The sequence below is a fragment of the Oncorhynchus gorbuscha genome, linkage group LG01 (assembly GCF_021184085.1).
Source record: "Oncorhynchus gorbuscha isolate QuinsamMale2020 ecotype Even-year linkage group LG01, OgorEven_v1.0, whole genome shotgun sequence".
Lineage (NCBI taxonomy): Eukaryota > Metazoa > Chordata > Actinopteri > Salmoniformes > Salmonidae > Oncorhynchus > Oncorhynchus gorbuscha.
In genome coordinates, this window is record NC_060173.1 from 6,762,674 (window position 1) to 6,786,803 (window position 24,130).

The 24,130-nt window shown below is 41.2% G+C and overlaps 1 protein-coding gene across 1 annotated transcript; it reads right to left on the bottom strand.

The window, feature by feature from the left end:
• On the bottom strand, nucleotides 1–984 carry LOC124039120 (leucine-rich repeat extensin-like protein 1). The gene has a single exon (XM_046355041.1). The coding sequence runs from the start codon at nucleotides 982–984 to the stop codon at nucleotides 1–3; it is 984 nt and encodes a 327-aa protein (XP_046210997.1).
• Nucleotides 985–24,130: the final 23,146 nt, after the last annotated feature.

Here is a 24,130-nt window from a genome sequence, read left to right on the forward strand (position 1 = left end):
TTATGGCAGCTCGTAGCGTGGCGATGGCACGATGGCATGACAGTGTTGTGGGGTGAGGGGGGTGACAGCTCGTAGCATGACGATGGCACCGTGGCATGACAGTACTGTGGGGTGAGGTGGGGGGGGGGTGACAGCTCGTAGCGTGGCGATGGCACCGTGGCATGACAGTACTGTGGGGTGAGGGGGTGGGTGGGTGACAGCTCGTAGCATGACGATGGCACCGTGGCATGACAGTACTGTGGTGATGGGGGGTGACAGCTCGTAGCATGGCGATGGCACCGTGGCATGACAGTACTGTGTGGTGAGGTGGGGGGGGTGACAGCTCGTAGCATGGCGATGGCACCGTGGCATGACAGTACTGTGTGGTGAGGTGGGGGGGGGGGTGACAGCTCGTAGCATGACGATGGCACCGTGGCATGACAGTACTGTGGGGTGAGGGGGGGGGGTGGGTGACAGCTCGTAGCATGACGATGGCACCGTGGCATGACAGTACTGTGGGGTGAGGGGGGTGGGTGACAGCTCGTAGCATGACGATGGCACCGTGGCATGACAGTACTGTGGTGATGGGGGGGGGTGACAGCTCGTAGCATGGCAATGGCACCGTGGCATGACAGTACTGTGTGGTGACGGGGGGGGGGTTGGGTGACAGCTCGTAGCATGACGATGGCACCGTGGCATGACAGTACTGTGGTGATGGGGGGTGACAGCTCGTAGCATGGCAATGGCACCGTGGCATGACAGTACTGTGTGGTGAGGTGGGGGGGGGGTGACAGCTCGTAGCATGACGATGGCACCATGGCATGACAGTACTGTGGGGTGAGGGGGGGGTGACAGCTCGTAGCATGACGATGGCACCGTGGCATGACAGTACTGTGGGGTGAGGGGGGTGGGTGACAGCTCGTAGCATGACGATGGCACCGTGGCATGACAGTACTGTGGGGTGAGGGGGTGACAGCTCGTAGCATAGCGATGGCACCGTGGCATGACAGTACTGTGGGGTGAGGGGGTGGGGGGTGACAGCTCGTAGCATGGCAATGGCACCGTGACATGACAGTACTGTGGGGTGAAGGGGGTGGGGGGTGGGGGGGTTACTAGTGTTTAGAGTCCTGCTGGGTTACTAGTGTTAAGAGTCCTGCTGGGTTACTAGTGTTCAGAGTCCTGCTGGGTTACTAGTGTTTAGAGTCCTGCTGGGTTACTAGTGTTCAGAGTCCTGCTGGGTTACTAGTGTTCAGAGTCCTGCAGGGTTACTAGTGTTCAGAGTCCTGCTGGGTTACTAGTGTTCAGAGTCCTGCAGGGTTACTAGTGTTCAGAGTCCTGCTGGGTTACTAGTGTTAAGAGTCCTGCTGGGTTACTAGTGTTCAGAGTCGTGCTGGGTTACTAGTGTTCAGAGTCCTGCTGGGTTACTAGTGTTAAGAGTCCTGCTAACATGAGGAAGTGAAATGTCATCACCTACTCTGGGCAGAGTGGATGGACAACCTAGAAGTTGCCCTCCATCTAAACCTTTGGTTCACTCTAAAATCAATCCTCCAATAGGCAAGAAGGAGTTGAAAGATATCCAAAAGGTGTTTCTACATCTGCATTGCTTGTTGTTTTGGGGGTGGGGGGGTTAGGCTGGGTTTCTGTATAAGCATTTTGTGACATCTGAAAAAAAAGGGGGATTCATAAATACATTTCATTGATAAGAATACTGCGTCTCTTAGTTCCCTGGGTCTTACTGCGTCTGAGAGGGAACCAGCTGAAGGAAAAAGGAGGAATGGAAATAGAGGGTTGAACTCTGAACATTTTCCAGAGCCTTTAGGCTACAATCTCATGAAAGTTCTAAAAAAGCGAGGATCGGCTTATAGGGTCTTTTCATTCCACCACCAGGATGCCGCGAGCGGGGAGACGCCATAACTCAGAAATCACGCTGGGCTTCTACACAAAGAGCACTCAGAGAAATGAGATGTAATCTCACGAGGCAGGGCCCTATGAGCCCGAGAACATAGTGAGATATAGGGAGCCAGAGGACAACAGGCAGCTACAGCCAACTGTGAGAAACAAAGTTCACTTCCCAATAAATTCCTTCCGTCCCAGTCTGCAAAAACAAAACATAAAAAAAAAGAAAAAAGAAAAAACTGCAGCATGTTTTAGCACTGCACAAAACTACACAATAACACAAAATGGCTCACATATGAAGGGAGTGTCACAAACAGAGATCTCTACATCAGAGCGATCAATCCCTCCCAGTTGGGGAAAACAAAACATTACAAAAACACTCAACTTATCAGAAATGGAGGGATACGTGCCGCAAACAAAGGCATGAGTTTGTCATTAACAAGTCCGGTCCGGATGTGATCTGACAGGTCCTCAACTGGTCCTCACACGAGGTAATGTTTTTGGGAACATGGGGCCGAGGTTAAGTAACCCACCCTGAGACACTTTCACTGTGAGAACACACGCACACACGCGCACACACACACACACACACACACACACACACACACACACACACACACACACACACACACACACACACACACACACACACACACACACACACACACACACACACACACACACACACACACACACACACACACACACACACACACACACACTGTGAGAACACACTGCCTTGCTGAAACCCAGGCTGTGGGAAAGGGAGTTACCACAATTACATCACAATGAGTTATGGGATGCAGGGGGAAGGAGAGAGTGAGAGAGAGGGGGGAGAGGGAAAGAGGGAGAGAGAGGGGGAGATAGAGAGAGGGAGGGAGAGAGAGAGAGGGGGGGGGAGAGGTAAAGAGAGAGAGGGAGGGAGAGAGAGAGAGAGGGGGGGAGAGGTAAAGAGAGGGAGAGAGAGAGAGAGAGAGAGAGAGAGGGGGAGAGGGGGAGAGAGGGGGAGAGAGAGGAGAGAGAGAGAGAGAGAGAGAGAGAGGTAAAGAGAGGGAGAGAGGGAGAGAGAGAGAGAGGGGGAGAGGTAAAGAGAGAGAGAGAGAGAGAGAGAGAGAGAGAGAGAGAGAGGGGGAGAGAGGGGGAGAGAGAGAGGAGAGAGAGAGAGAGAGAGAGAGAGAGAGAGAGAGGGGAGAGAGAGAGAGAGAGAGAGAAAGGGAGATTAAGAGAGAGGAGAGAGAGGGAGAGAGAGAGATGGAGGGAGGGAGGGAGGGAGGGAGATGGGGCGAGAGAGAGAGTGGGGGGAGAGAGAGGGAGGGGGAGGGAGAGAGAGAGAGAGGGAGGGAGAGGGAAAGAGAAGGAGAGGGGGAGGGAGAGGTGAAAGGTAAAATGGAAAATGAGACGTTTGGACGAGGTCCACGATTAAGTCCCTGTAGGAAAACATGTCAATAGGTTTGCACCACAAAACATGATCGATAGGATGGTATGGGATGAAGGCACTGTTTTCCACAAGTACCCGGAGTAGCCAGCCACATAGAAAAACCTGTTTGGTCTCGCACATGCTCATACTTTACCTTTCACTACACATCTATTAAACATCTATGTAACATCTATTTAACATATATTTAACATCTATTTAACAACTATTAAACATAGTTTCAACATATATTAAACATTAACTATCTATTAACTATCTATTAACTATCTATTAACTATCTATTTAACATCTATTAACTATCTATTAACTATCTATTAACTATCTATTAACTATCTATTAACTATCTATTAACTATCTATTTAACATCTATTAACTATCTATTAACTATCTATTTAACATCTATTAACTATCTATTAACTATCTATTAACTATCTATTAACTATCTATTTAACATCTATTAACTATCTATTAACTATCTATTTAACATCTATTAACTATCTATTAACTATCTATTTAACATCCATTAACTATCTATTAACTATCTATTAACTATCTATTAACTATCTATTAACTATCTATTAACTATCTATTAACTATCTATTAACTATCTATTTAACATCTATTAACTAAACTATCTATTTAACATCTATTAACTATCTATTAACTATCTATTTAACATCTATTAACTATCTATTAACTATCTATTTAACATCCATTAACTATCTATTAACTATCTATTAACTATCTATTAACTATCTATTAACTATCTATTAACTATCTATTAACTATCTATTAACATCTATTAACATCTATGGATTGAGACCACTCTAACTAGCCTATAGGCTATAGATCATGGGATTGAGACCACTCTAACTAGCCTATAGGCTATAGATCATGGGATTGAGACCACTCTAACTAGCCTATAGGCTATGGTTCATACGATTGAGACCACTCTAACTAGCCTATAGGCTATGCATCATGGGATTGAGACCACTCTAACTAGCCTACTACACTTGATATTGCACGTCCAGGGGAGAATCAGAGATGAGGGCACACATCCATAAATAGCCTAATAAGCAACTCATTCTTAAACACTGGGAAATGTTGACATTTCATAAATTACAAATGACATGACCCTCCCCTGGACTAGATTTAAGAAAATAAATACTAAACCTTCCCCTTGAATGAAATTGAAAAAGCATGACCCTCCTCCATTTTCCTCCAGATCTCCATTCTGTACATTTCCATCCATCCATTAGTAACTGTCTGTTCTGTTCAGTAAACAACATTCTGCATACGTCTCAATGGCGATGCTTTTGAGTGAGTATTCCTGAAGAATCAGTGGTCAAAACTGAAACTGTGAGTAACTCTCTCTCTCTCTGTGTAGTTTTCCCATGCTAGCCTAGCGCTCTGCATGTATAAGCCCACCACAGTGGCACTATTTTATTTATAAACACTGCATTTAGTGCTATTAGACAGGACCACACAGACAATGTGCAGCCTGGTCACAGCTGGGATGTCGCTGAATATGTTTGGACCTCATTACATTTGCTTAGTGCGCAATAGAAGGAACAATGTGTACTGTTTTCCCCTGTGTTCTAATGTTCTAGTGTGTTCTAATGTTCTAGTGTGTTCTAATGTTCTAGTGTGTTCTACGGTTTAAATGTGGTCTAATGTTCTAGGGAGTTCTAATGTTCTAGTGTGTTCTACGGTTTAAATGTGGTCTAATGTTCTAGTGAGTTCTAATGTTCTAGTGTGTTCTATGGTTTAAATGTGGTCTAATGTTCTAGTGTGTTCTAATGTTCTAGTGTGTTCTACGGTTTAAATGTGGTCTAATGTTCTAGTGTGTTCTACCTTTTAAATGTGTTCTAATGTTCTAGTGTGTTCTAATGTTCAAGTGTGTTCTACAGTTTAAATGTGTTCTAGTGTGTTCTAGTGTGTTCTACGGTTTAAATGTGTTCTAATTTTCTTGTGTGTTCTACGGTTTAAATGTGTTCTAATGTTATAGTGTGTTCTAGAGTTTAAATGTCCTCTAATGTTCTTCGGGTTTAAATGTCCTCTAATGTTCTAGTGTGTTCTAGAGTTTAAATGTCCTTCTAATGTTTTAGTGTGTTCTACAGTTTAAATGTGTTCTAATGTTCTAGTGTGTTCTACAGTTTAAATGTGTTCTAATGTTTTAGTGTGTTCTACAGTTTAAATGTGTTCTAATGTTATAGTGTGTTCTAGGGTTTAAATGTCCTCTGCTGTTCTTCGATTTAAATGTGTTCTAATGTTCAAGTGTGTTCTAATGTGTATAGGGATTTTGATTGATAGATTTAGTTACTAATCACCTGTAGAATTAACTTTAAAGCAACGCTGAAGCAATGCCCGACAGCATCCATCTCAGAGAAATAATTACCAGCTTGAGAATAATATTGCAAGAATCAGATCACTGTCGGTTCTCCATTTCAAGTCCATGATGATACAAAGCAGCCAATGGCCCCATTCTAAATGGTACTCTCTTCCCTATATAGTGCACTAGGGTCCATAAGGCCATGGTAAAAATGTAGTGCACTATATAGAGAATAGGGTGCCATTTGGGATACATCCCCATCTCTAGTCAGTCAGAGGCATTGTGATAGAAGGCCAGGGTTTGAGGGTGGGATGTTCTTGCTTTCACCAAATCCAGACACAATCACAGGGGGATTATGGGGCTAGAAAATGAAAATAGCATTTTTATCTCTCGTTAATTTCAATGCATGAGTCTGAGAGCTCTTTGATGGAAACTAGGAGACAAATACTAAAGATATGGATGAGCCAGAGAGGCAAGGAGGGGAGATTACAAGAAAGCAGGGCTCCAGTATGATAATGAGGAAGAAAGAGACAAAATGTTTTTTTGGGGGAAGGGGGGAGAGTTCTCAAGTCCTTCGTAATCTCAGATCTCTGGATCCGCAAAATAATGACAAAACTAACTTTGGAAACGGAAAACGGAAAAGCATAATGAGAAGTTGTATTGTGAGGGGTCAGTCATAGTAGTATGATAGGTGTTGTTTTACAGGGTCAGTCATAGTAGTATGATAGGTGTTGTTTTACAGGGTCAGTTATAGTAGTATGATAGGTGTTGTTTTACAGGGTCAGTCATAGTAGTGTAATAGGTGTTGTTTTACAGGGTCAGTCATAGTAGTATGATAGGTGTTGTTTTACAGGGTCAGTCATAGTAGTATGATAGGTGGTGTTTTACAGGGTCAGTCATAGTAGTATGATAGGTGTTGTTTTACAGGGTCAGTCATAGTAGTATGATAGGTGTTGTTTTACAGGGTCAGTCATAGTAGTATGATAGGTGTTGTTATACAGGGTCAGTCATAGTAGTATGATAGGTGTTGTTGTCCAGGGTCAGTCATAGTATTATGATAGGTGTTGTTATACAGGGTCAGTCATAGTAGTATGATAGGTGTTGTTTTACAGGGTCAGTCATAGTAGTATGATAGGTGTTGTTTTACAGGGTCAGTCATAGTAGTATGATAGGTGTTGTTTTACAGGGTCAGTCATAGTAGTATGATAGGTGTTGTTGTCCAGGGTCAGTCATAGTAGTATGATAGGTGTTGTTTTACAGGGTCAGTCATAGTAGTATAATAGGTGTTGTTTTACAGGGTCAGTCATAGTAGTATAATAGGTGTTGTTTTACAGGGTCAGTCATAGTAGTATAATAGGTGTTGTTTTACAGGGTCAGTCATAGTAGTATGATAGGTGTTGTTTTACAGGGTCAGTCATAGTAGTATGATAGGTGTTGTTATACAGGGTCAGTCATAGTAGTATGATAGGTGTTGTTTTACAGGGTCAGTCATAGTAGTATGATAGGTGTTGTTGTCCAGGGTCAGTCATAGTAGTATGATAGGTGTTGTTTTACAGGGTCAGTCATAGTAGTATGATAGGTGTTGTTATACAGGGTCAGTCATAGTAGTATGATAGGTGTTGTTTTACAGGGTCAGTCATAGTAGTATGATAGGTGTTGTTTTACAGGGTCAGTCATAGTAGTATGATAGGTGTTGTTATACAGGGTCAGTCATAGTAGTATGATAGGTGTTGTTGTCCAGGGTCAGTCATAGTAGTATGATAGGTGTTGTTTTACAGGGTCAGTCATAGTAGTATGATAGGTGTTGTTTTACAGGGTCAGTCATAGTAGTATGATAGGTGTTGTTTTACAGGGTCAGTCATAGTAGTATGATAGGTGTTGTTTTACAGGGTCAGTCATAGTATTATGATAGGTGTTGTTGTCCAGGGTTAGTCATAGTAGTATGATAGGTGTTGTTTTACAGGGTCAGTCATAGTAGTATGATAGGTGTTGTTTTACAGGGTCAGTCATAGTAGTATGATAGGTGTTGTTTTACAGGGTCAGTCATAGTAGTATGATAGGTGTTGTTGTCCAGGGTCAGTCATAGTATTATGATAGGTGTTGTTGTCCAGGGTCAGTCATAGTAGTATGATAGGTGTTGTTGTCCAGAGTCAGTCATAGTAGTATGATAGGTGTTGTTGTCCAGGGTCAGTCATAGTAGTATGATAGGTGTTGTTGTCCAGGGTCAGTCATAGTAGTATGATAGGTGTTGTTGTCCAGGGTCAGTCATAGTAGTATGATAGGTGTTGTTGTCCAGGGTCAGTCATAGTAGTATGATAGGTGTTGTTTTACAGGGTCAGTCATAGTAGTATGATAGGTGTTGTTTTACAGGGTCAGTCATAGTAGTATGATAGGTGTTGTTGTCCAGGGTCAGTCATAGTAGTATGATAGGTGTTGTTTTACAGGGTCAGTCATAGTAGTATGATCGGTGTTGTTGTCCAGGGTCAGTCATAGTAGTATGATAGGTGTTGTTGTCCAGGGTCAGTCATAGTAGTATGATAGGTGTTGTTATACAGGGTCAGTCATAGTAGTATGATAGGTGTTGTTTTACAGGGTCAGTCATAGTAGTATGATAGGTGTTGTTTTACAGGGTCAGTCATAGTAGTGTGATAGGTGTTGTTTTACAGGGTCAGTCATAGTAGTATGATAGGTGTTGTTTTACAGGGTCAGTCATAGTAGTATGATATGTGTTGTTTTACAGGGTCAGTCATAGTAGTATGATAGGTGCAGTGAAATGTGTTGTTTTACAGGGTCAGTCATAGTAGTATGATAGGTGTTGTTTTACAGGGTCAGTCATAGTAGTATGATAGGTGTTGTTTTACAGGGTCAGTCATAGTAGTATGATAGGTGTTGTTTTACAGGGTCAGTCATAGTAGTATGATAGGTGTTGTTTTACAGGGTCAGTCATAGTAATATGATAGGTGTTGTTTTACAGGGTCAGTCATAGTAGTATGATAGGTGTTGTTTTACAGGGTCAGTCATAGTAGTATGATAGGTGTTGTTTTACAGGGTCAGTCATAGTAGTATGATAGGTGTTGTTTTACAGGGTCAGTCATAGTAGTATGATAGGTGTTGTTATACAGGGTCAGTCATAGTAGTATGATAGGTGTTGTTTTACAGGGTCACTCATAGTAGTATGATAGGTGTTGTTTTACAGGGTCAGTCATAGTAGTATGATAGGTGTTGTTTTACAGGGTCAGTCATAGTAGTATGATAGGTGTTGTTTTACAGGGTCAGTCATAGTAGTATGATAGGTGTTGTTTTACAGGGTCAGTCATAGTAGTATGATAGGTGTTGTTGTACAGGGTCAGTCATAGTAGTATGATAGGTGTTGTTTTACAGGGTCAGTCATAGTAGTATGATAGGTGTTGTTCTACAGGGTCAGTCATAGTAGTACAGTAACCCTGGAGCAGATTAGGGTGAAGTGTCTTGGTCAAGGACCATGTCAGATTTTTTACCTTGTCTTCGAAATGTGTCAAAAATATGGTTGTGTTTGTATGATTAAATGCTGTTAAAATGTCCTATGAATGAACATTAAACTCCATGTATCTCTCTATATATCAATACAGTCCTCAAATGAGAATTATCATTCAATCTGAAAGAGAAACACAATGGGGATGTATTTCAAGCTATGAAAAAAAATGTGCACGCTTGTGGTAATATTAGGTCAAACTTAAATATAACGTTTCTTAAGCGTTTTAGAAATGTTTTGAGGACATCCATGTCACGCCTTGGTCATTGTATTTTGTGTTTGTGTTTTTTGTTTGGGTAGGCCAGGGTGTGACATGGGTTTATATGTTGTGTTTCGTATTGGGGTTTGTAGTAATTGGGATTGTGTATGATTAGGGGTGTGTCTAGTTAGGCTTGGCTGCCTGGGGCGATTCTCAATCAGAGTCAGGTGCTTGTCGTTGTCTCTGATTGAGAACCGTATTTAGACAGCCTGACTTTCGCGTTGTAATTTGTGGGTGTTTGTTCCTGTCTCTGTGTTGTAGTCACCAGATAGGCTGTAATAGGTTTCACATTTCGTTTTGTTGTTTTTGTATTTATCAGTTATTTCATGTACCGCGATATTCCTTCATTAAAATCATGAATAACCTACACGCTGCATTTCGGTCTGACTCTCTTCATTCAACTCACGAACGACGTTACAGTCCAAGACAAGGTCAAATGTATATTGCGTGAACATCAATGGAATATTATGTACAATCTAAAACAAATATGCTGTGAACATTCTGTAAAATGTGAACATTCTTTCATTCTTACAACATTAAGGGAATGTGCTGTGCAACCTAATTTAAACATTGTATGAATGTCATCACAATTGAGGATATTATGTGTTTTGGGAACCCATCTCCTGTAATGTACCAACACTGCTCCCACAATCTAATGACATGTTCTGGGAACCTTTTAAAGAACTCAGAAAGGCTATTTTGTCAACATTCTTGCAACGTCAAAGGAAAGTTTTGTGCACACCGATACAAAATTATCTGAACGTCAGCACAACAGGACAGTTGTCTTGTGTTTTTTTGGGGAACATATGTCTTGTAATTTCCTCTCAGTGTTCCCACAACCTAATGAAACATTCTTGGAATCGTTAAAGAACAGACGGAATGTGTTCTTCGAAAACGTTCTGTTAACATCAGGCGAATGTTGTTGTTTTTTTTGCACCCTAAAATAAACATTGTCGAATCGTCCTCACAACTGGACAGTTTTGGTGTTTTTGGGAACATATATTTTGTAATATCCCACACAATATTCTTACCAGACTGTTCCCAGAACCTAATGAAACATTCTGGGAACCTTTAAAGAACAGACTAAATGTGTTTAGGAACTTTATTGCAGCATCAAGGCAAATGATATATAAACAAACTTTTGGGGAACGTTCTGTGGGTGGTTGTTACCGACCATTCTGTGGGTGGTTGTTACCGACTGTTCTGTGGGTGGTTGTTACCGACCGTTCTGTGGGTGGTTGTTACCGACCGTTCTGTGGGTGGTTGTTACCGACCGTTCTGTGTGTGGTTGTTACCGACCGTTCTGTGGGTGGTTGTTACCGACCGTTCTGTGGGTGGTTGTTACCGACCGTTCTGTGGGTGGTTGTTACCGACCGTTCTGTGGGTGGTTGTTACCGATGTTGTGCACAACATTTTAGTGAACGCTAGAACATTCCAAGGATATTTCACCTAAAAACATTTTTGATAAATATATATATATTTTTTAAATCAAAAACATTTCTCTTAATGTTTTTGGTATGTCATCATCCTAATGTTAGATAAAACCCTAACTACAACTTAATGGGAATCTTAGCTTATGTTCTGGGGAAAAGTTCCCGGTTTGCTTGGGTTTTGTCTCTGCTAACGCACGGCAAGCGGTACCAGCGCACCAAGTCTGGAACCAACAGGACCCTGAATAGATTCTACCCCCCAAGCCATAAGACTGCCGAATAATTTGTTAAATAGTTAACCAACTCTATCTGCATTGACCCTTTTTGCCCTAACTCTTCTTACTCATCACATACACTCTTCTTGCTGTTTATTATCTATCCTGTTGCCTAGTCACTTTTCCCCTACATATATTTACATATCTAACTCAACACTGCTGCTACTGTCTATTATCTATCCTGTTGCCTATATATTTACATATCTAACCCCAGAGCGACTTACAAATTGGTGCATTCACCTTATGACATCCAGTGGGACAGTCACTTAACAATAGTGCATCTAAAAATACCCCTGCACATCGACTCAGTACTGGTACCCAGTGTATATATCCAAGTTATTACCTCGTACCCCTGCACATCGACTCAGTACTGGTACAGTATATTTCCAAGTTATTACCTCGTACCCCTGCACATCGACTCAGTACTGGTACCCCCTGTATATATCCAAGTTATTACCTCGTACCCCTGCACATCGACTCAGTACTGGTACAGTATATTTCCAAGTTATTACCTCGTACCCCTGCACATCGTCTCAGTACTGGTACCCCCTGTATATATCCAAGTTATTACCTCATACCCCTGCACATGGACTCAGTACTGGTACAGTATATATCCAAGTTATTACCTCGTACCCCTGCACATCGACTCAGTACTGGTACCCCCTGTATATATCCAAGTTATTACCTCGTACCCCTGCACATTGACTCAGTACTGGTACCCCCTGTATATTTCCAAGTTATTACCTCGTACCCCTGCACATCGTCTCAGTACTGGTACCCCCTGTATATATCCAAGTTATTACCTCGTACCCCTGCACATCGACTCAGTACTGGTACAGTATATATCCAAGTTATTACCTCGTACCCCTGCACATCGTCTCAGTAATGGTACAGTATATATCCAAGTTATTACCTCGTACCCCTGCACATCGACTCAGTACTGGTACCCCCTGTATATATCCAAGTTATTACCTCGTACCCCTGCACATCAACTCAGTACTGGTACCCAGTGTATATATCCAAGTTATTACCTTGTACCCCTGCACATCGACTCAGTACTGGTACCCCCTGTATATATCCAAGTTATTACCTCGTACCCCTGCACATCGACTCAGTACTGGTACCCAGTGTATATATCCAAGTTATTACCTCGTACCCCTGCACATCGACTCAGTACTGGTACCCCCTGTATATATCCAAGTTATTACCTCGTACCCCTGCACATTGACTCAGTACTGGTACCCCCTGTATATATCCAAGTTATTACCTCGTACCCCTGCACATGGACTCAGTACTGGTACAGTATATTTCCAAGTTATTACCTCGTACCCCTGCACATCGACTCAGTACTGGTACCCCCTGTATATATCCAAGTTATTACCTGTAGCTGAAATAGCCGAATACACTCATTTGAAGGGATGTCCATAATACTCTTGCCTATGTCGTGTATCTAGGCATGAGGAAGACCCAAGCCGTTCTGGTGGGTGGAGTTTATAAAGCCTAAAGATTTAGTTCAAGTGTTCTCTAATCTAATGAACTAAATTCTTGGATTATAAAGAGTGGTGAGCTCCTTTAGTTGAGTCAGTTGGGTTGGAAAGAAAAGCTCCCTCTCACCCCGGAGGTGTTTTGAGTGAGAAAAGGGGCTGAAACATCTGCTTGCTGTTAAGTGGTGTGCTCGCTACTCCGAACTGCCTACAAAAAAAGAGAAGAAGAAGGGGAAAGTGATTGTGGCAGAGCTTTCTCTCTGTTCATCATTGTTATTCCTCTCTTATCTGCACTCTGGGCTCATTTGCAGTTCTTCGCGAGTTTGGACTAGTTTCTCATGTCTATGAGAGCATGATTTGGAGAAACAGGCCTCTTCTATGAACTACAATGCAAGCACCATTTTAAACAACATTGACAACCATATCCAGATTGTTTTTTGTGTTGGTAGACAGATCCTTTTCCCCCCAAAGAAAGCCGTATTAGTGCCGGCATAACTACATACTACTCAACGCCAATGAGTTGACAGATAAAACAAAGTGAATCTCTGGGCACCCAGAGGTTTAGGAGCCCCAAACTGCTTTGGTATGGCTGTTCTCTTGGGTTCACCTCCTGACAACAGTTATCTGTAGAGATGATCATGTCATTGCATACTGCTGGAGCACTGCCTACGACTGTCTGGCTCTGGCAATGCTCTGTTCATTTCACTATACACACACACACGACATGCACGAACACACACACACTATACACACACACACTACACACACACACACACACACACACACACACACACACACACACACACACACACACACACACACACACACACACACACACACACACACACACACACACACACACACACACACACACTATACACACGCACACACTATACACACGCACAAACACACACACGCAGGCACGCACGAACACACACACGCATACACCCGCACGCACACACACACACACTATACACGACATGCACGAACACACACACACACTATACACACGCACGCACGCACACACACACACACACACACACACACACACACACATACACACACACACTACACACACACACACACACACACACACACACACACACACACACACACACACACACACACACACACACACACACACACACACACACACACACACACACACACACACACACACACACACACACACACACACACACACACACGCAGGCAGGCAGGAACACACACACGCATACACGCATGAACGCACACACACACTATACACACGCAGACACGCACGAACACACATACACATACACGCACGAACGCACACGCACGCACTCACTATAGACACACACTATTCACACTCACTGAACACACACACACATGCAAGTACACACACATATAGTGCGTGCGTGTGTAGCATAGTGCGTGCGTGCATGTGTACTTGCATGTGTGTGTGTGTTCAGTGTGTGTGCGTGTGGATAGTGTGTGTGTATAGTGCGTGCGTGCGTGCGTGTGTGTGTTCAGTGTGTGCCGGCACTAATACGGGTTTGTACTTGCGTGTGTGTGTGTGTGTGTGTGGGTTGACTCAAAACCCGCAGTCCCCGCAGTTATATCCCTGGGGAATGTGGGTTTAGGGGTCATGAAATATTGTAGGTGTTAAAACACATTTAAAAAATCCATGAAAGTAATCATTCTTGTGCAACTTAAATCTGTACAACATTGACGTTTTTCTTTCATTATTATTATTATTATTATTATTATTATTTTTGAAATTATCTGGTATTAGTGTGAAATCCTCGAGCTTTAAGGTCTTACTTTAAGCGCGCCAAATAGTCTACACGGCAATCGCCAGACGCTTTTTAGGAGCAGGGCAGAACAAGTTAACATCGATCCACTGAGGCAACAAAACAAAACAAAAAAGGACAATGTCTGAGTTTGATTCAATAAGAGAAAAGCTGTGAAATAGAGTCGAAAATCAACAGGGAGCCAGAAAAGGCATGAACGGTTTGATGAAGTGGTCAAAGAGGATGATAGCAGTGGTGATTATGAGACGCTATTCAAATTCCTCAGTCACAAGGCAGAGAGGGGAGGTTACTGTTCAGATTACTGTTCAGATGGGTTACTGTTCAGATTACTGTTCAGGTTACTGTTCAGATTGATTAGAGGAGGACTGTTCAAATTACTGTTCAGATTTACTGTTCAGATTACTGTTCAGATTACTGTTCAGATTACTGTTCAGATGGGTTACTGTTCAGATGGGTTACTGTTCAGATGGATTACTGTTCGGATGGATTACTGTTCAGATGGGTTACTGTTCAGATGGATTACTGTTCAGATGGATTGCTGTTCAGATAGATTACTGTTCAGATGGATTACTGTTCGGATGGGTTACTGTTCAGATGGGTTACTGTTCAGATGGGTTACTGTTCAGATTACTGTTCAGATGGGTTACTGTTCAAATTACTGTTCAGATGGATTACTGTTCAGATTACTGTTCAGGTTACTGTTCAGATTACTGTTCAGATGGGTTACTGTTCAGATGGGTTACTGTTCAGATGGATTACTGTTCAGATGGATTACTGTTCAGATGGGTTACTGTTCAGATGGGTTACTGTTCAGATTACTGTTCAGATGGATTACTGTTCAGATGGATTACTGTTCAGATGGATTACTGTTCAGATTACTGTTCAGATGGATTACTGTTCAGATGGGTTACTGTTCAGATGGATTACTGTTCAGATGGATTACTGTTCAGATGAGTTACTGTTCAGATGGATTACTGTTCAGATTACTGTTCAGATGGGTTACTGTTCCAATGGGTTACTGTTCAGATGGGTTACTGTTCAGATGGATTACTGTTCAGATGGGTTACTGTTCAGATGGGTTACTGTTCAGATGGGTTACTGTTCAGATGGGTTACTGTTCAGATGGGTTACTGTTCAGATTACTGTTCAGATGGGTTACTGTTCAGATGGGTTACTGTTCAGATGGATTACTGTTCAGATGGATTACTGTTCAGATGGATTACTGTTTAGATGGGTTACTGTTCAGATGGGTTACTGTTCAGATGGGTTACTGTTCAGATGGGTTACTGTTTAGATGGGTTACTGTTCAGATGGATTACTGTTCAGATGGGTTACTGTTCAGATGGATTACTGTTCAGATGGGTTACTGTTCAGATGGATTACTGTTTAGATGGGTTACTGTTCAGATGGGTTACTGTTCAGATGGGTTACTGTTCAGATGGGTTACTGTTCAGATGGGTTACTGTTCAGATTACTGTTCAGATGGGTTACTGTTCAGATGGGTTACTGTTCAGATGGATTACTGTTCAGATGGATTACTGTTCAGATGGATTACTGTTTAGATGGGTTACTATTCAGATGGATTACTGTTCAGATGGATTACTGTTCAGATGGGTTACTGTTCAGATGGGTTACTGTTCAGATGGATTACTGTTCAGATGGATTACTGTTCAGATGAGTTACTGTTCAGATGGATTACTGTTCAGATTACTGTTCAGATGGATTACTGTTCAGATGGGTTACTGTTCAGATGGGTTACTGTTCAGATGGGTTACTGTTCAGATTACTGTTCAGATGGATTACTGTTCAGATTACTGTTCAGGTTACTGTTCAGATTACTGTTCAGATTACTGTTCAGATGGATTACTGTTCAGATGGGTTACTGTTCAGATGGATTACTGTTCAGATTACTGTTCAGATGGATTACTGTTCAGATTACTGTTCAGATGGGTTACTGTTCAGATGGCTTACTGTTCAGATGGGTTACTGTTCAGATGGGTTACTGTTCAGATGGGTTACTGTTCAGATGGGTTACTGTTCAGATGGGTTACTGTTCAGATTACTGTTCAGATGGGTTACTGTTCAGATGGGTTACTGTTCAGATGGATTACTGTTCAGATGGATTACTGTTCAGATGGATTACTGTTTAGATGGGTTACTGTTCAGATGGGTTACTGTTCAGATGGGTTACTGTTCAGATGGGTTACTGTTTAGATGGGTTACTGTTCAGATGGATTACTGTTCAGATGGGTTACTGTTCAGATGGATTACTGTTCAGATGGGTTACTGTTCAGATGGATTACTGTTTAGATGGGTTACTGTTCAGATGGGTTACTGTTCAGATGGGTTACTGTTCAGATGGGTTACTGTTCAGATGGGTTACTGTTCAGATTACTGTTCAGATGGGTTACTGTTCAGATGGGTTACTGTTCAGATGGATTACTGTTCAGATGGATTACTGTTCAGATGGATTACTGTTTAGATGGGTTACTATTCAGATGGATTACTGTTCAGATGGATTACTGTTCAGATGGGTTACTGTTCAGATGGGTTACTGTTCAGATGGATTACTGTTCAGATGGATTACTGTTCAGATGAGTTACTGTTCAGATGGATTACTGTTCAGATTACTGTTCAGATGGATTACTGTTCAGATGGGTTACTGTTCAGATGGGTTACTGTTCAGATGGGTTACTGTTCAGATTACTGTTCAGATGGATTACTGTTCAGATTACTGTTCAGGTTACTGTTCAGATTACTGTTCAGATTACTGTTCAGATGGATTACTGTTCAGATGGGTTACTGTTCAGATGGATTACTGTTCAGATTACTGTTCAGATGGATTACTGTTCAGATTACTGTTCAGATGGGTTACTGTTCAGATGGCTTACTGTTCAGATGGGATTACTGTTCAGATTACTGTTCAGATGGATTACTGTTCAGATGGATTGCTGTTCAGATGGATTGCTGTTCAGATAGATTACTGTTCAGATGGATTACTGTTCAGATGGGTTACTGTTCAGATGGATTACTGTTCAGATAGATTACTATTCAGATGGATTACTGTTCAGATGGGTTACTGTTCAGATGGATTACTGTTCAGATTACTGTTCAGATGGGTTACTGTTCAGATGGGTTACTATTCAGATGGGTTACTGTTCAGATGGATTACTGTTCAGATTACTGTTCAGATGGATTACTGTTCAGATGGGTTTCTGTTCAGATGGGATACTGTTCAGATGCATTACTGTCCAGATTACTGTTCAGATGGATTACTGTTCAGATTACTGTTCAGATGGATTACTGTTCAGATGGGTTACTGTTCAGATGGGTTACTGTTCAGATTACTCTTCAGATTACTGTTCAGATGGGTTACTGTTCAGATTACTCTTCATATTACTGTTCAGATGGATTACTGTTCAGATGGGTTACTGTTCAGATGGGTTACTGTTCAGATGGGTTACTGTTCAGATTACTCTTCAGATTACTGTTCAGATGGGTTACTGTTCAGATTACTGTTCAGATGGGTTACTGTTCAGATGGGTTACTGTTCAGATTACTGTTCAGATTATTGTTCAGATGGGTTACTGTTCAGATGGATTACTGTTCAGATGGGTTACTGTTCAGATTTACTGTTCAGATTACTCTTCAGATTACTGTTCAGATGGGTTACTGTTCAGATTACTGTTCAGATGGGTTACTGTTCAGATGGGTTACTGTTCAGATTACTGTTCAGATTATTGTTCAGATGGGTTACTGTTCAGATGGATTACTGTTCAGATTACTGTTCAGATGGATTACTCTTCAGATTACTGTTCAGATGGGTTACTGTTCAGATGGGTTACTGTTCAGATTACTCTTCAGATTACTGTTCAGATTACTGTTCAGATGGATTACTCTTCAGATTACTGTTCAGATGGGTTACTGTTCAGATTACTGTTCAGATGGGTTACTGTTCAGATGGATTACTGTTCAGATGGATTACTGTTCAGATGGATTACTGTTCAGAAGGGTTACTGTTCAGATGGGTTACTGTTCAGATTACTGTTCAGATGGGTTACTGTTCAGATGGGTTACTTTCACTGTTCAGATGGAGTTCTTCACTGTTCAGATGGGTTACTGTTCCAATGGGTTACTGTTCAGATGGATTACTGTTCAGATGGGTTACTGTTCAGATGGGTTACTGTTCAGATGGGTTACTGTTCAGATGGGTTACTGTTCAGATGGGTTACTGTTCAGATGTTCAGATGGATTACTGTTCAGATGGATTACTGTTCAGATGGATTACTGTTCAGATTACTGTTCAGATGGGTTACTGTTCAGATGGATTACTGTTCAGATGGGGTTATTACTGTTCAGATGGATTACTGTTCAGATGAGTTACTGTTCAGATGGATTACTGTTCAGATTACTGTTCAGATGGGTTACTGTTCCAATGGGTTACTGTTCAGATGGGTTATTGTTCAGATGGATTACTGTTCAGATGGGTTACTGTTCAGATGGGTTACTGTTCAGATGGGTTACTGTTCAGATGGGTTACTGTTCAGATTACTGTTCAGATGGGTTACTGTTCAGATGGGTTACTGTTCAGATGGGTTACTATTCAGATGGATTACTGTTCAGATGGATTACTGTTCAGATGGATTACTGTTTAGATGGGTTACTATTCAGATGGATTACTGTTCAGATGGATTACTGTTCAGATGGGTTACTGTTCAGATGGGTTACTGTTCAGATGGGTTACTGTTCAGATTACTGTTCAGATGGATTACTGTTCAGATGGATTACTGTTCAGATGGATTACTGTTCAGATTACTGTTCAGATGGATTACTGTTCAGATTTACTGTTCAGATGGATTACTGTTCAGATGGATTACTGTTCAGATGAGTTACTGTTCAGATGGATTACTGTTCAGATGGATTACTGTTCAGATGGGTTACTGTTCAGATGGGTTACTGTTCAGATGGATTACTGTTCAGATTACTGTTCAGATGGATTACTGTTCAGATGGTTCAGATTACTGTTCAGATGGGTTACTGTTCAGATTACTCTTCAGATTACTGTTCAGATTACTGTTACTGTTCAGATTACTGTTCAGATGGGTTACTGTTCAGATTACTGTTCAGATGGGTTACTGTTCAGATGGATTACTGTTCAGATGGATTACTGTTCAGATGGATTACTGTTCAGATGGGTTACTGTTACTGTTCAGATGTTCAGATTACTGTTCAGATGTTCAGATTACTGTTCAGATGGGTTACTGTTCAGATTACTGTTCAGATGGATTACTGTTCAGATGGGTTACTGTTCAGATGGGTTACTGTTCAGATGGGTTACTGTTCAGATGGGTTACTGTTCAGATGGGTTACTGTTCAGATTACTGTTCAGATGGATTACTGTTCAGATGGATTACTGTTCAGATGGATTACTGTTCAGATGGATTACTGTTCAGATGGATTACTGTTCAGATGAATTACTTTCAGATGGATTACTGTTCAGATGAGTTACTGTTCAGATGGATTACTGTTCAGATGTTCAGATGGGTTACTGTTCCAATGGGTTACTGTTCAGATGGGTTATTGTTCAGATGGATTACTGTTCAGATGGGTTACTGTTCAGATGGGTTACTGTTCAGATGGGTTACTGTTCAGATGGGTTACTGTTCAGATTACTGTTCAGATGGGTACTGTTCAGATGGGTTACTGTTCAGATGGGTTACTATTCAGATGGATTACTGTTCAGATGGATTACTGTTCAGATGGATTACTGTTTAGATGGGTTACTATTCAGATGGATTACTGTTCAGATGGATTACTGTTCAGATGGGTTACTGTTCAGATGGGTTACTGTTCAGATGGGTTACTGTTCAGATTACTGTTCAGATGGATTACTGTTCAGATGGATTACTGTTCAGATGGATTACTGTTCAGATTACTGTTCAGATGGATTACTGTTCAGATGGGTTACTGTTCAGATGGATTACTGTTCAGATGGATTACTGTTCAGATGAGTTACTGTTCAGATGGATTACTGTTCAGATTACTGTTCAGATGGATTACTGTTCAGATGGGTTACTGTTCAGATGGGTTACTGTTCAGATGGGTTACTGTTCAGATTACTGTTCAGATGGATTACTGTTCAGATTACTGTTCAGGTTACTGTTCAGATTACTGTTCAGATTACTGTTCAAATGGATTACTGTTCAGATGGGTTACTGTTCAGATGGATTACTGTTCAGATTACTGTTCAGATGGATTACAGTTCAGATTACTGTTCAGATGGGTTACTGTTCAGATGGATTACTGTTCAGATTACTGTTCAGATGGATTACTGTTCAGATTACTGTTCAGATGGGTTACTGTTCAGATGGCTTACTGTTCAGATGGGATTACTGTTCAGATTACTGTTCAGATGGATTACTGTTCAGATGGATTGCTGTTCAGATGGATTGCTGTTCAGATAGATTACTGTTCAGATGGATTACTGTTCAGATGGGTTACTGTTCAGATGGATTACTGTTCAGATAGATTACTATTCAGATGGATTACTGTTCAGATGGGTTACTGTTCAGATGGATTACTGTTCAGATTACTGTTCAGATGGGTTACTGTTCAGATGGGTTACTATTCAGATGGGTTACTGTTCAGATGGATTACTGTTCAGATTACTGTTCAGATGGATTACTGTTCAGATGGGTTTCTGTTCAGATGGGATACTGTTCAGATGCATTACTGTTCAGATTACTGTTCAGATGGATTACTGTTCAGATTACTGTTCAGATGGATTACTGTTCAGATGGGTTACTGTTCAGATGGGTTACTGTTCAGATTACTGTTCAGATTATTGTTCAGATGGGTTACTGTTCAGATGGATTACTGTTCAGATTACTGTTCAGATGGATTACTCTTCAGATTACTGTTCAGATGGGTTACTGTTCAGATGGGTTACTGTTCAGATTACTCTTCAGATTACTGTTCAGATTACTGTTCAGATGGATTACTCTTCAGATTACTGTTCAGATGGGTTACTGTTCAGATGGGTTACTGTTCAGATTACTCTTCAGATTACTGTTCAGATGGGTTACTGTTCAGATTACTGTTCAGATGGGTTACTGTTCAGATGGATTACTGTTCAGATTACTGTTCAGGTTACTGTTCAGATTACTGTTCAGATAACTGTTCAGATGGGTTACTGTTCAGATGGGTTACTGTTCAGATGGATTACTGTTCAGATTACTGTTCAGATGGATTACTGTTCAGATGGGTTTCTGTTCAGATGGGATACTGTTCAGATGCATTACTGTTCAGATTACTGTTCAGATGGGTTACTGTTCAGATGGGTTACTATTCAGATGGGTTACTGTTCAGATGGATTACTGTTCAGATTACTGTTCAGATGGATTACTGTTCAGATGGGTTTCTGTTCAGATTACTCTTCAGATGGATTACTCTTCAGATTACTGTTCAGATGGGTTACTGTTCCAATGGGTTACTGTTCAGATGGGTTACTGTTCAGATGGATTACTGTTCAGATGGGTTACTGTTCAGATGGGTTACTGTTCAGATGGGTTACTGTTTAGATGGGTTACTGTTCAGATGGGTTACTGTTCAGATTACTGTTCAGATGGGTTACTGTTCAGATGGGTTACTGTTCAGATGGGTTACTGTTCAGATGGATTACTGTTCAGATTACTGTTCAGATGGATTACTGTTCAGATTACTGTTCAGATGGGTTACTGTTCAGATTACTGTTCAGATGGATTACTGTTCAGATTACTGTTCAGATGGGTTACTGTTCAGATGGGTTACTGTTCAGATGGGTTACTGTTCAGATGGATTACTGTTCAGATGGATTACTGTTCAGATTACTGTTCAGATTGATTACTGTTCAGATTACTGTTCAGATGGGTTACTGTTCAGATTACTGTTCAGATGGGTTACTGTTCAGATTACTGTTCAGATTACTGTTCAGATGGGTTACTGTTCAGATTACTGTTCAGATGGATTACTGTTCAGATGGGTTACTGTTCAGATTACTGTTCAGATTACTGTTCAGATTACTGTTCAGATGGATTACTCTTCAGATTACTGTTCAGATGGGTTACTGTTCAGATGGGTTACTGTTCATATTACTCTTCAGATTACTGTTCAGATGGGTTACTGTTCAGATTACTGTTCAGATTACTGTTCAGATGGGTTACTGTTCAGATTACTGTTCAGATGGATTACTGTTCAGATGGATTACTGTTCAGATGGATTACTGTTCAGATTACTGTTCAGATGGATTACTGTTCAGATTACTGTTCAGATGGGTTACTGTTCAGATTACTGTTCAGATGGATTACTGTTCAGATTACTGTTCAGATGGGTTACTGTTCAGATGGGTTACTGCTCACATGGGTTACTGTTCAGATGGATTACTGTTCAGATTACTGTTCAGATGGATTACTCTTCAGATTACTGTTCAGATGGGTTACTGTTCAGATGGGTTACTGTTCAGATTACTGTTCAGATGGGTTACTGTTCAGATTACTGTTCAGATTACTGTTCAGATGGGTTACTGTTCAGATTACTGTTCAGATGGATTACTGTTCAGATTACTGTTCAGGTTACTGTTCAGATGGATTACTGTTCAGATGGATTACTGTTCAGATTACTGTTCAGATGGATTACTGTTCAGATTACTGTTCAGATGGGTTACTATTCAGATGGATTACTGTTCAGATGGATTACTGTTCAGATGGGTTTCTGTTCAGATGGGTTACTGTTCAGATGGATTACTGTTCAGATGGGTTACTGTTCAGATGGGTTACTGTTCAGATTACTGTTCAGATGGGTTACTGTTCAGATTACTGTTCAGATTACTGTTCAGATGGGTTACTGTTCAGATTACTGTTCAGATGGATTACTGTTCAGATTACTGTTCAGGTTACTGTTCAGATTACTGTTCAGATGGATTACTGTTCAGATTACTGTTCAGATTACTGTTCAGATGGGTTACTATTCAGATGGATTACTGTTCAGATGGATTACTGTTCAGATGGGTTTCTGTTCAGATGGGTTACTGTTCAGATGGATTACTGTTCAGATGGATTACTGTTCAGATGGATTACTGTTCAGATGGATTACTGTTCAGATGGATTACTGTTTAGATGGATTACTGTTCAGATTACTGTTCAGATGGATTACTGTTCAGATGGGTTACTGTTCAGATGGATTACTGTTCAGATGGATTACTGTTCAGATGGGATACTGTTCAGATGGATTACTGTTCAGATTACTGTTTAGATTACTGTTCAGATGGATTACTGTTCAGATTACTGTTCAGGTTACTGTTCAGATTACTGTTCAGATTACTGTTCAGATGGATTGCTGTTCAGATTACTGTTTAGATGGGTTTCTGTTCAGATTACTGTTCAGATTACTGTTCAGATGGGTTACTGTTCAGATGGATTGCTGTTCAGATTACTGTTTAGATGGGTTACTGTTCAGATTACTGTTCAGATTACTGTTCAGATGGGTTACTGTTCAGATTACTGTTCAGATGGATTACTGTTCAGATGGATTACTGTTCAGATGGATTACTGTTCAGATTACTGTTCAGATGGATTACTGTTCAGATTACTGTTCAGATGGGTTACTGTTCAGATTACTGTTCAGATGGATTACTGTTCAGATTACTGTTCAGATGGGTTACTGTTCAGATGGGTTACTGCTCACATGGGTTACTGTTCAG

Bases quoted from the DNA above. Each gene is read 5' to 3' on its own strand.
- LOC124039120 (XM_046355041.1), bottom strand. From the start codon at position 984: ATGCCACGGTGCCATCGCTATGCTACGAGCTGTCACCCCCTCACCCCA.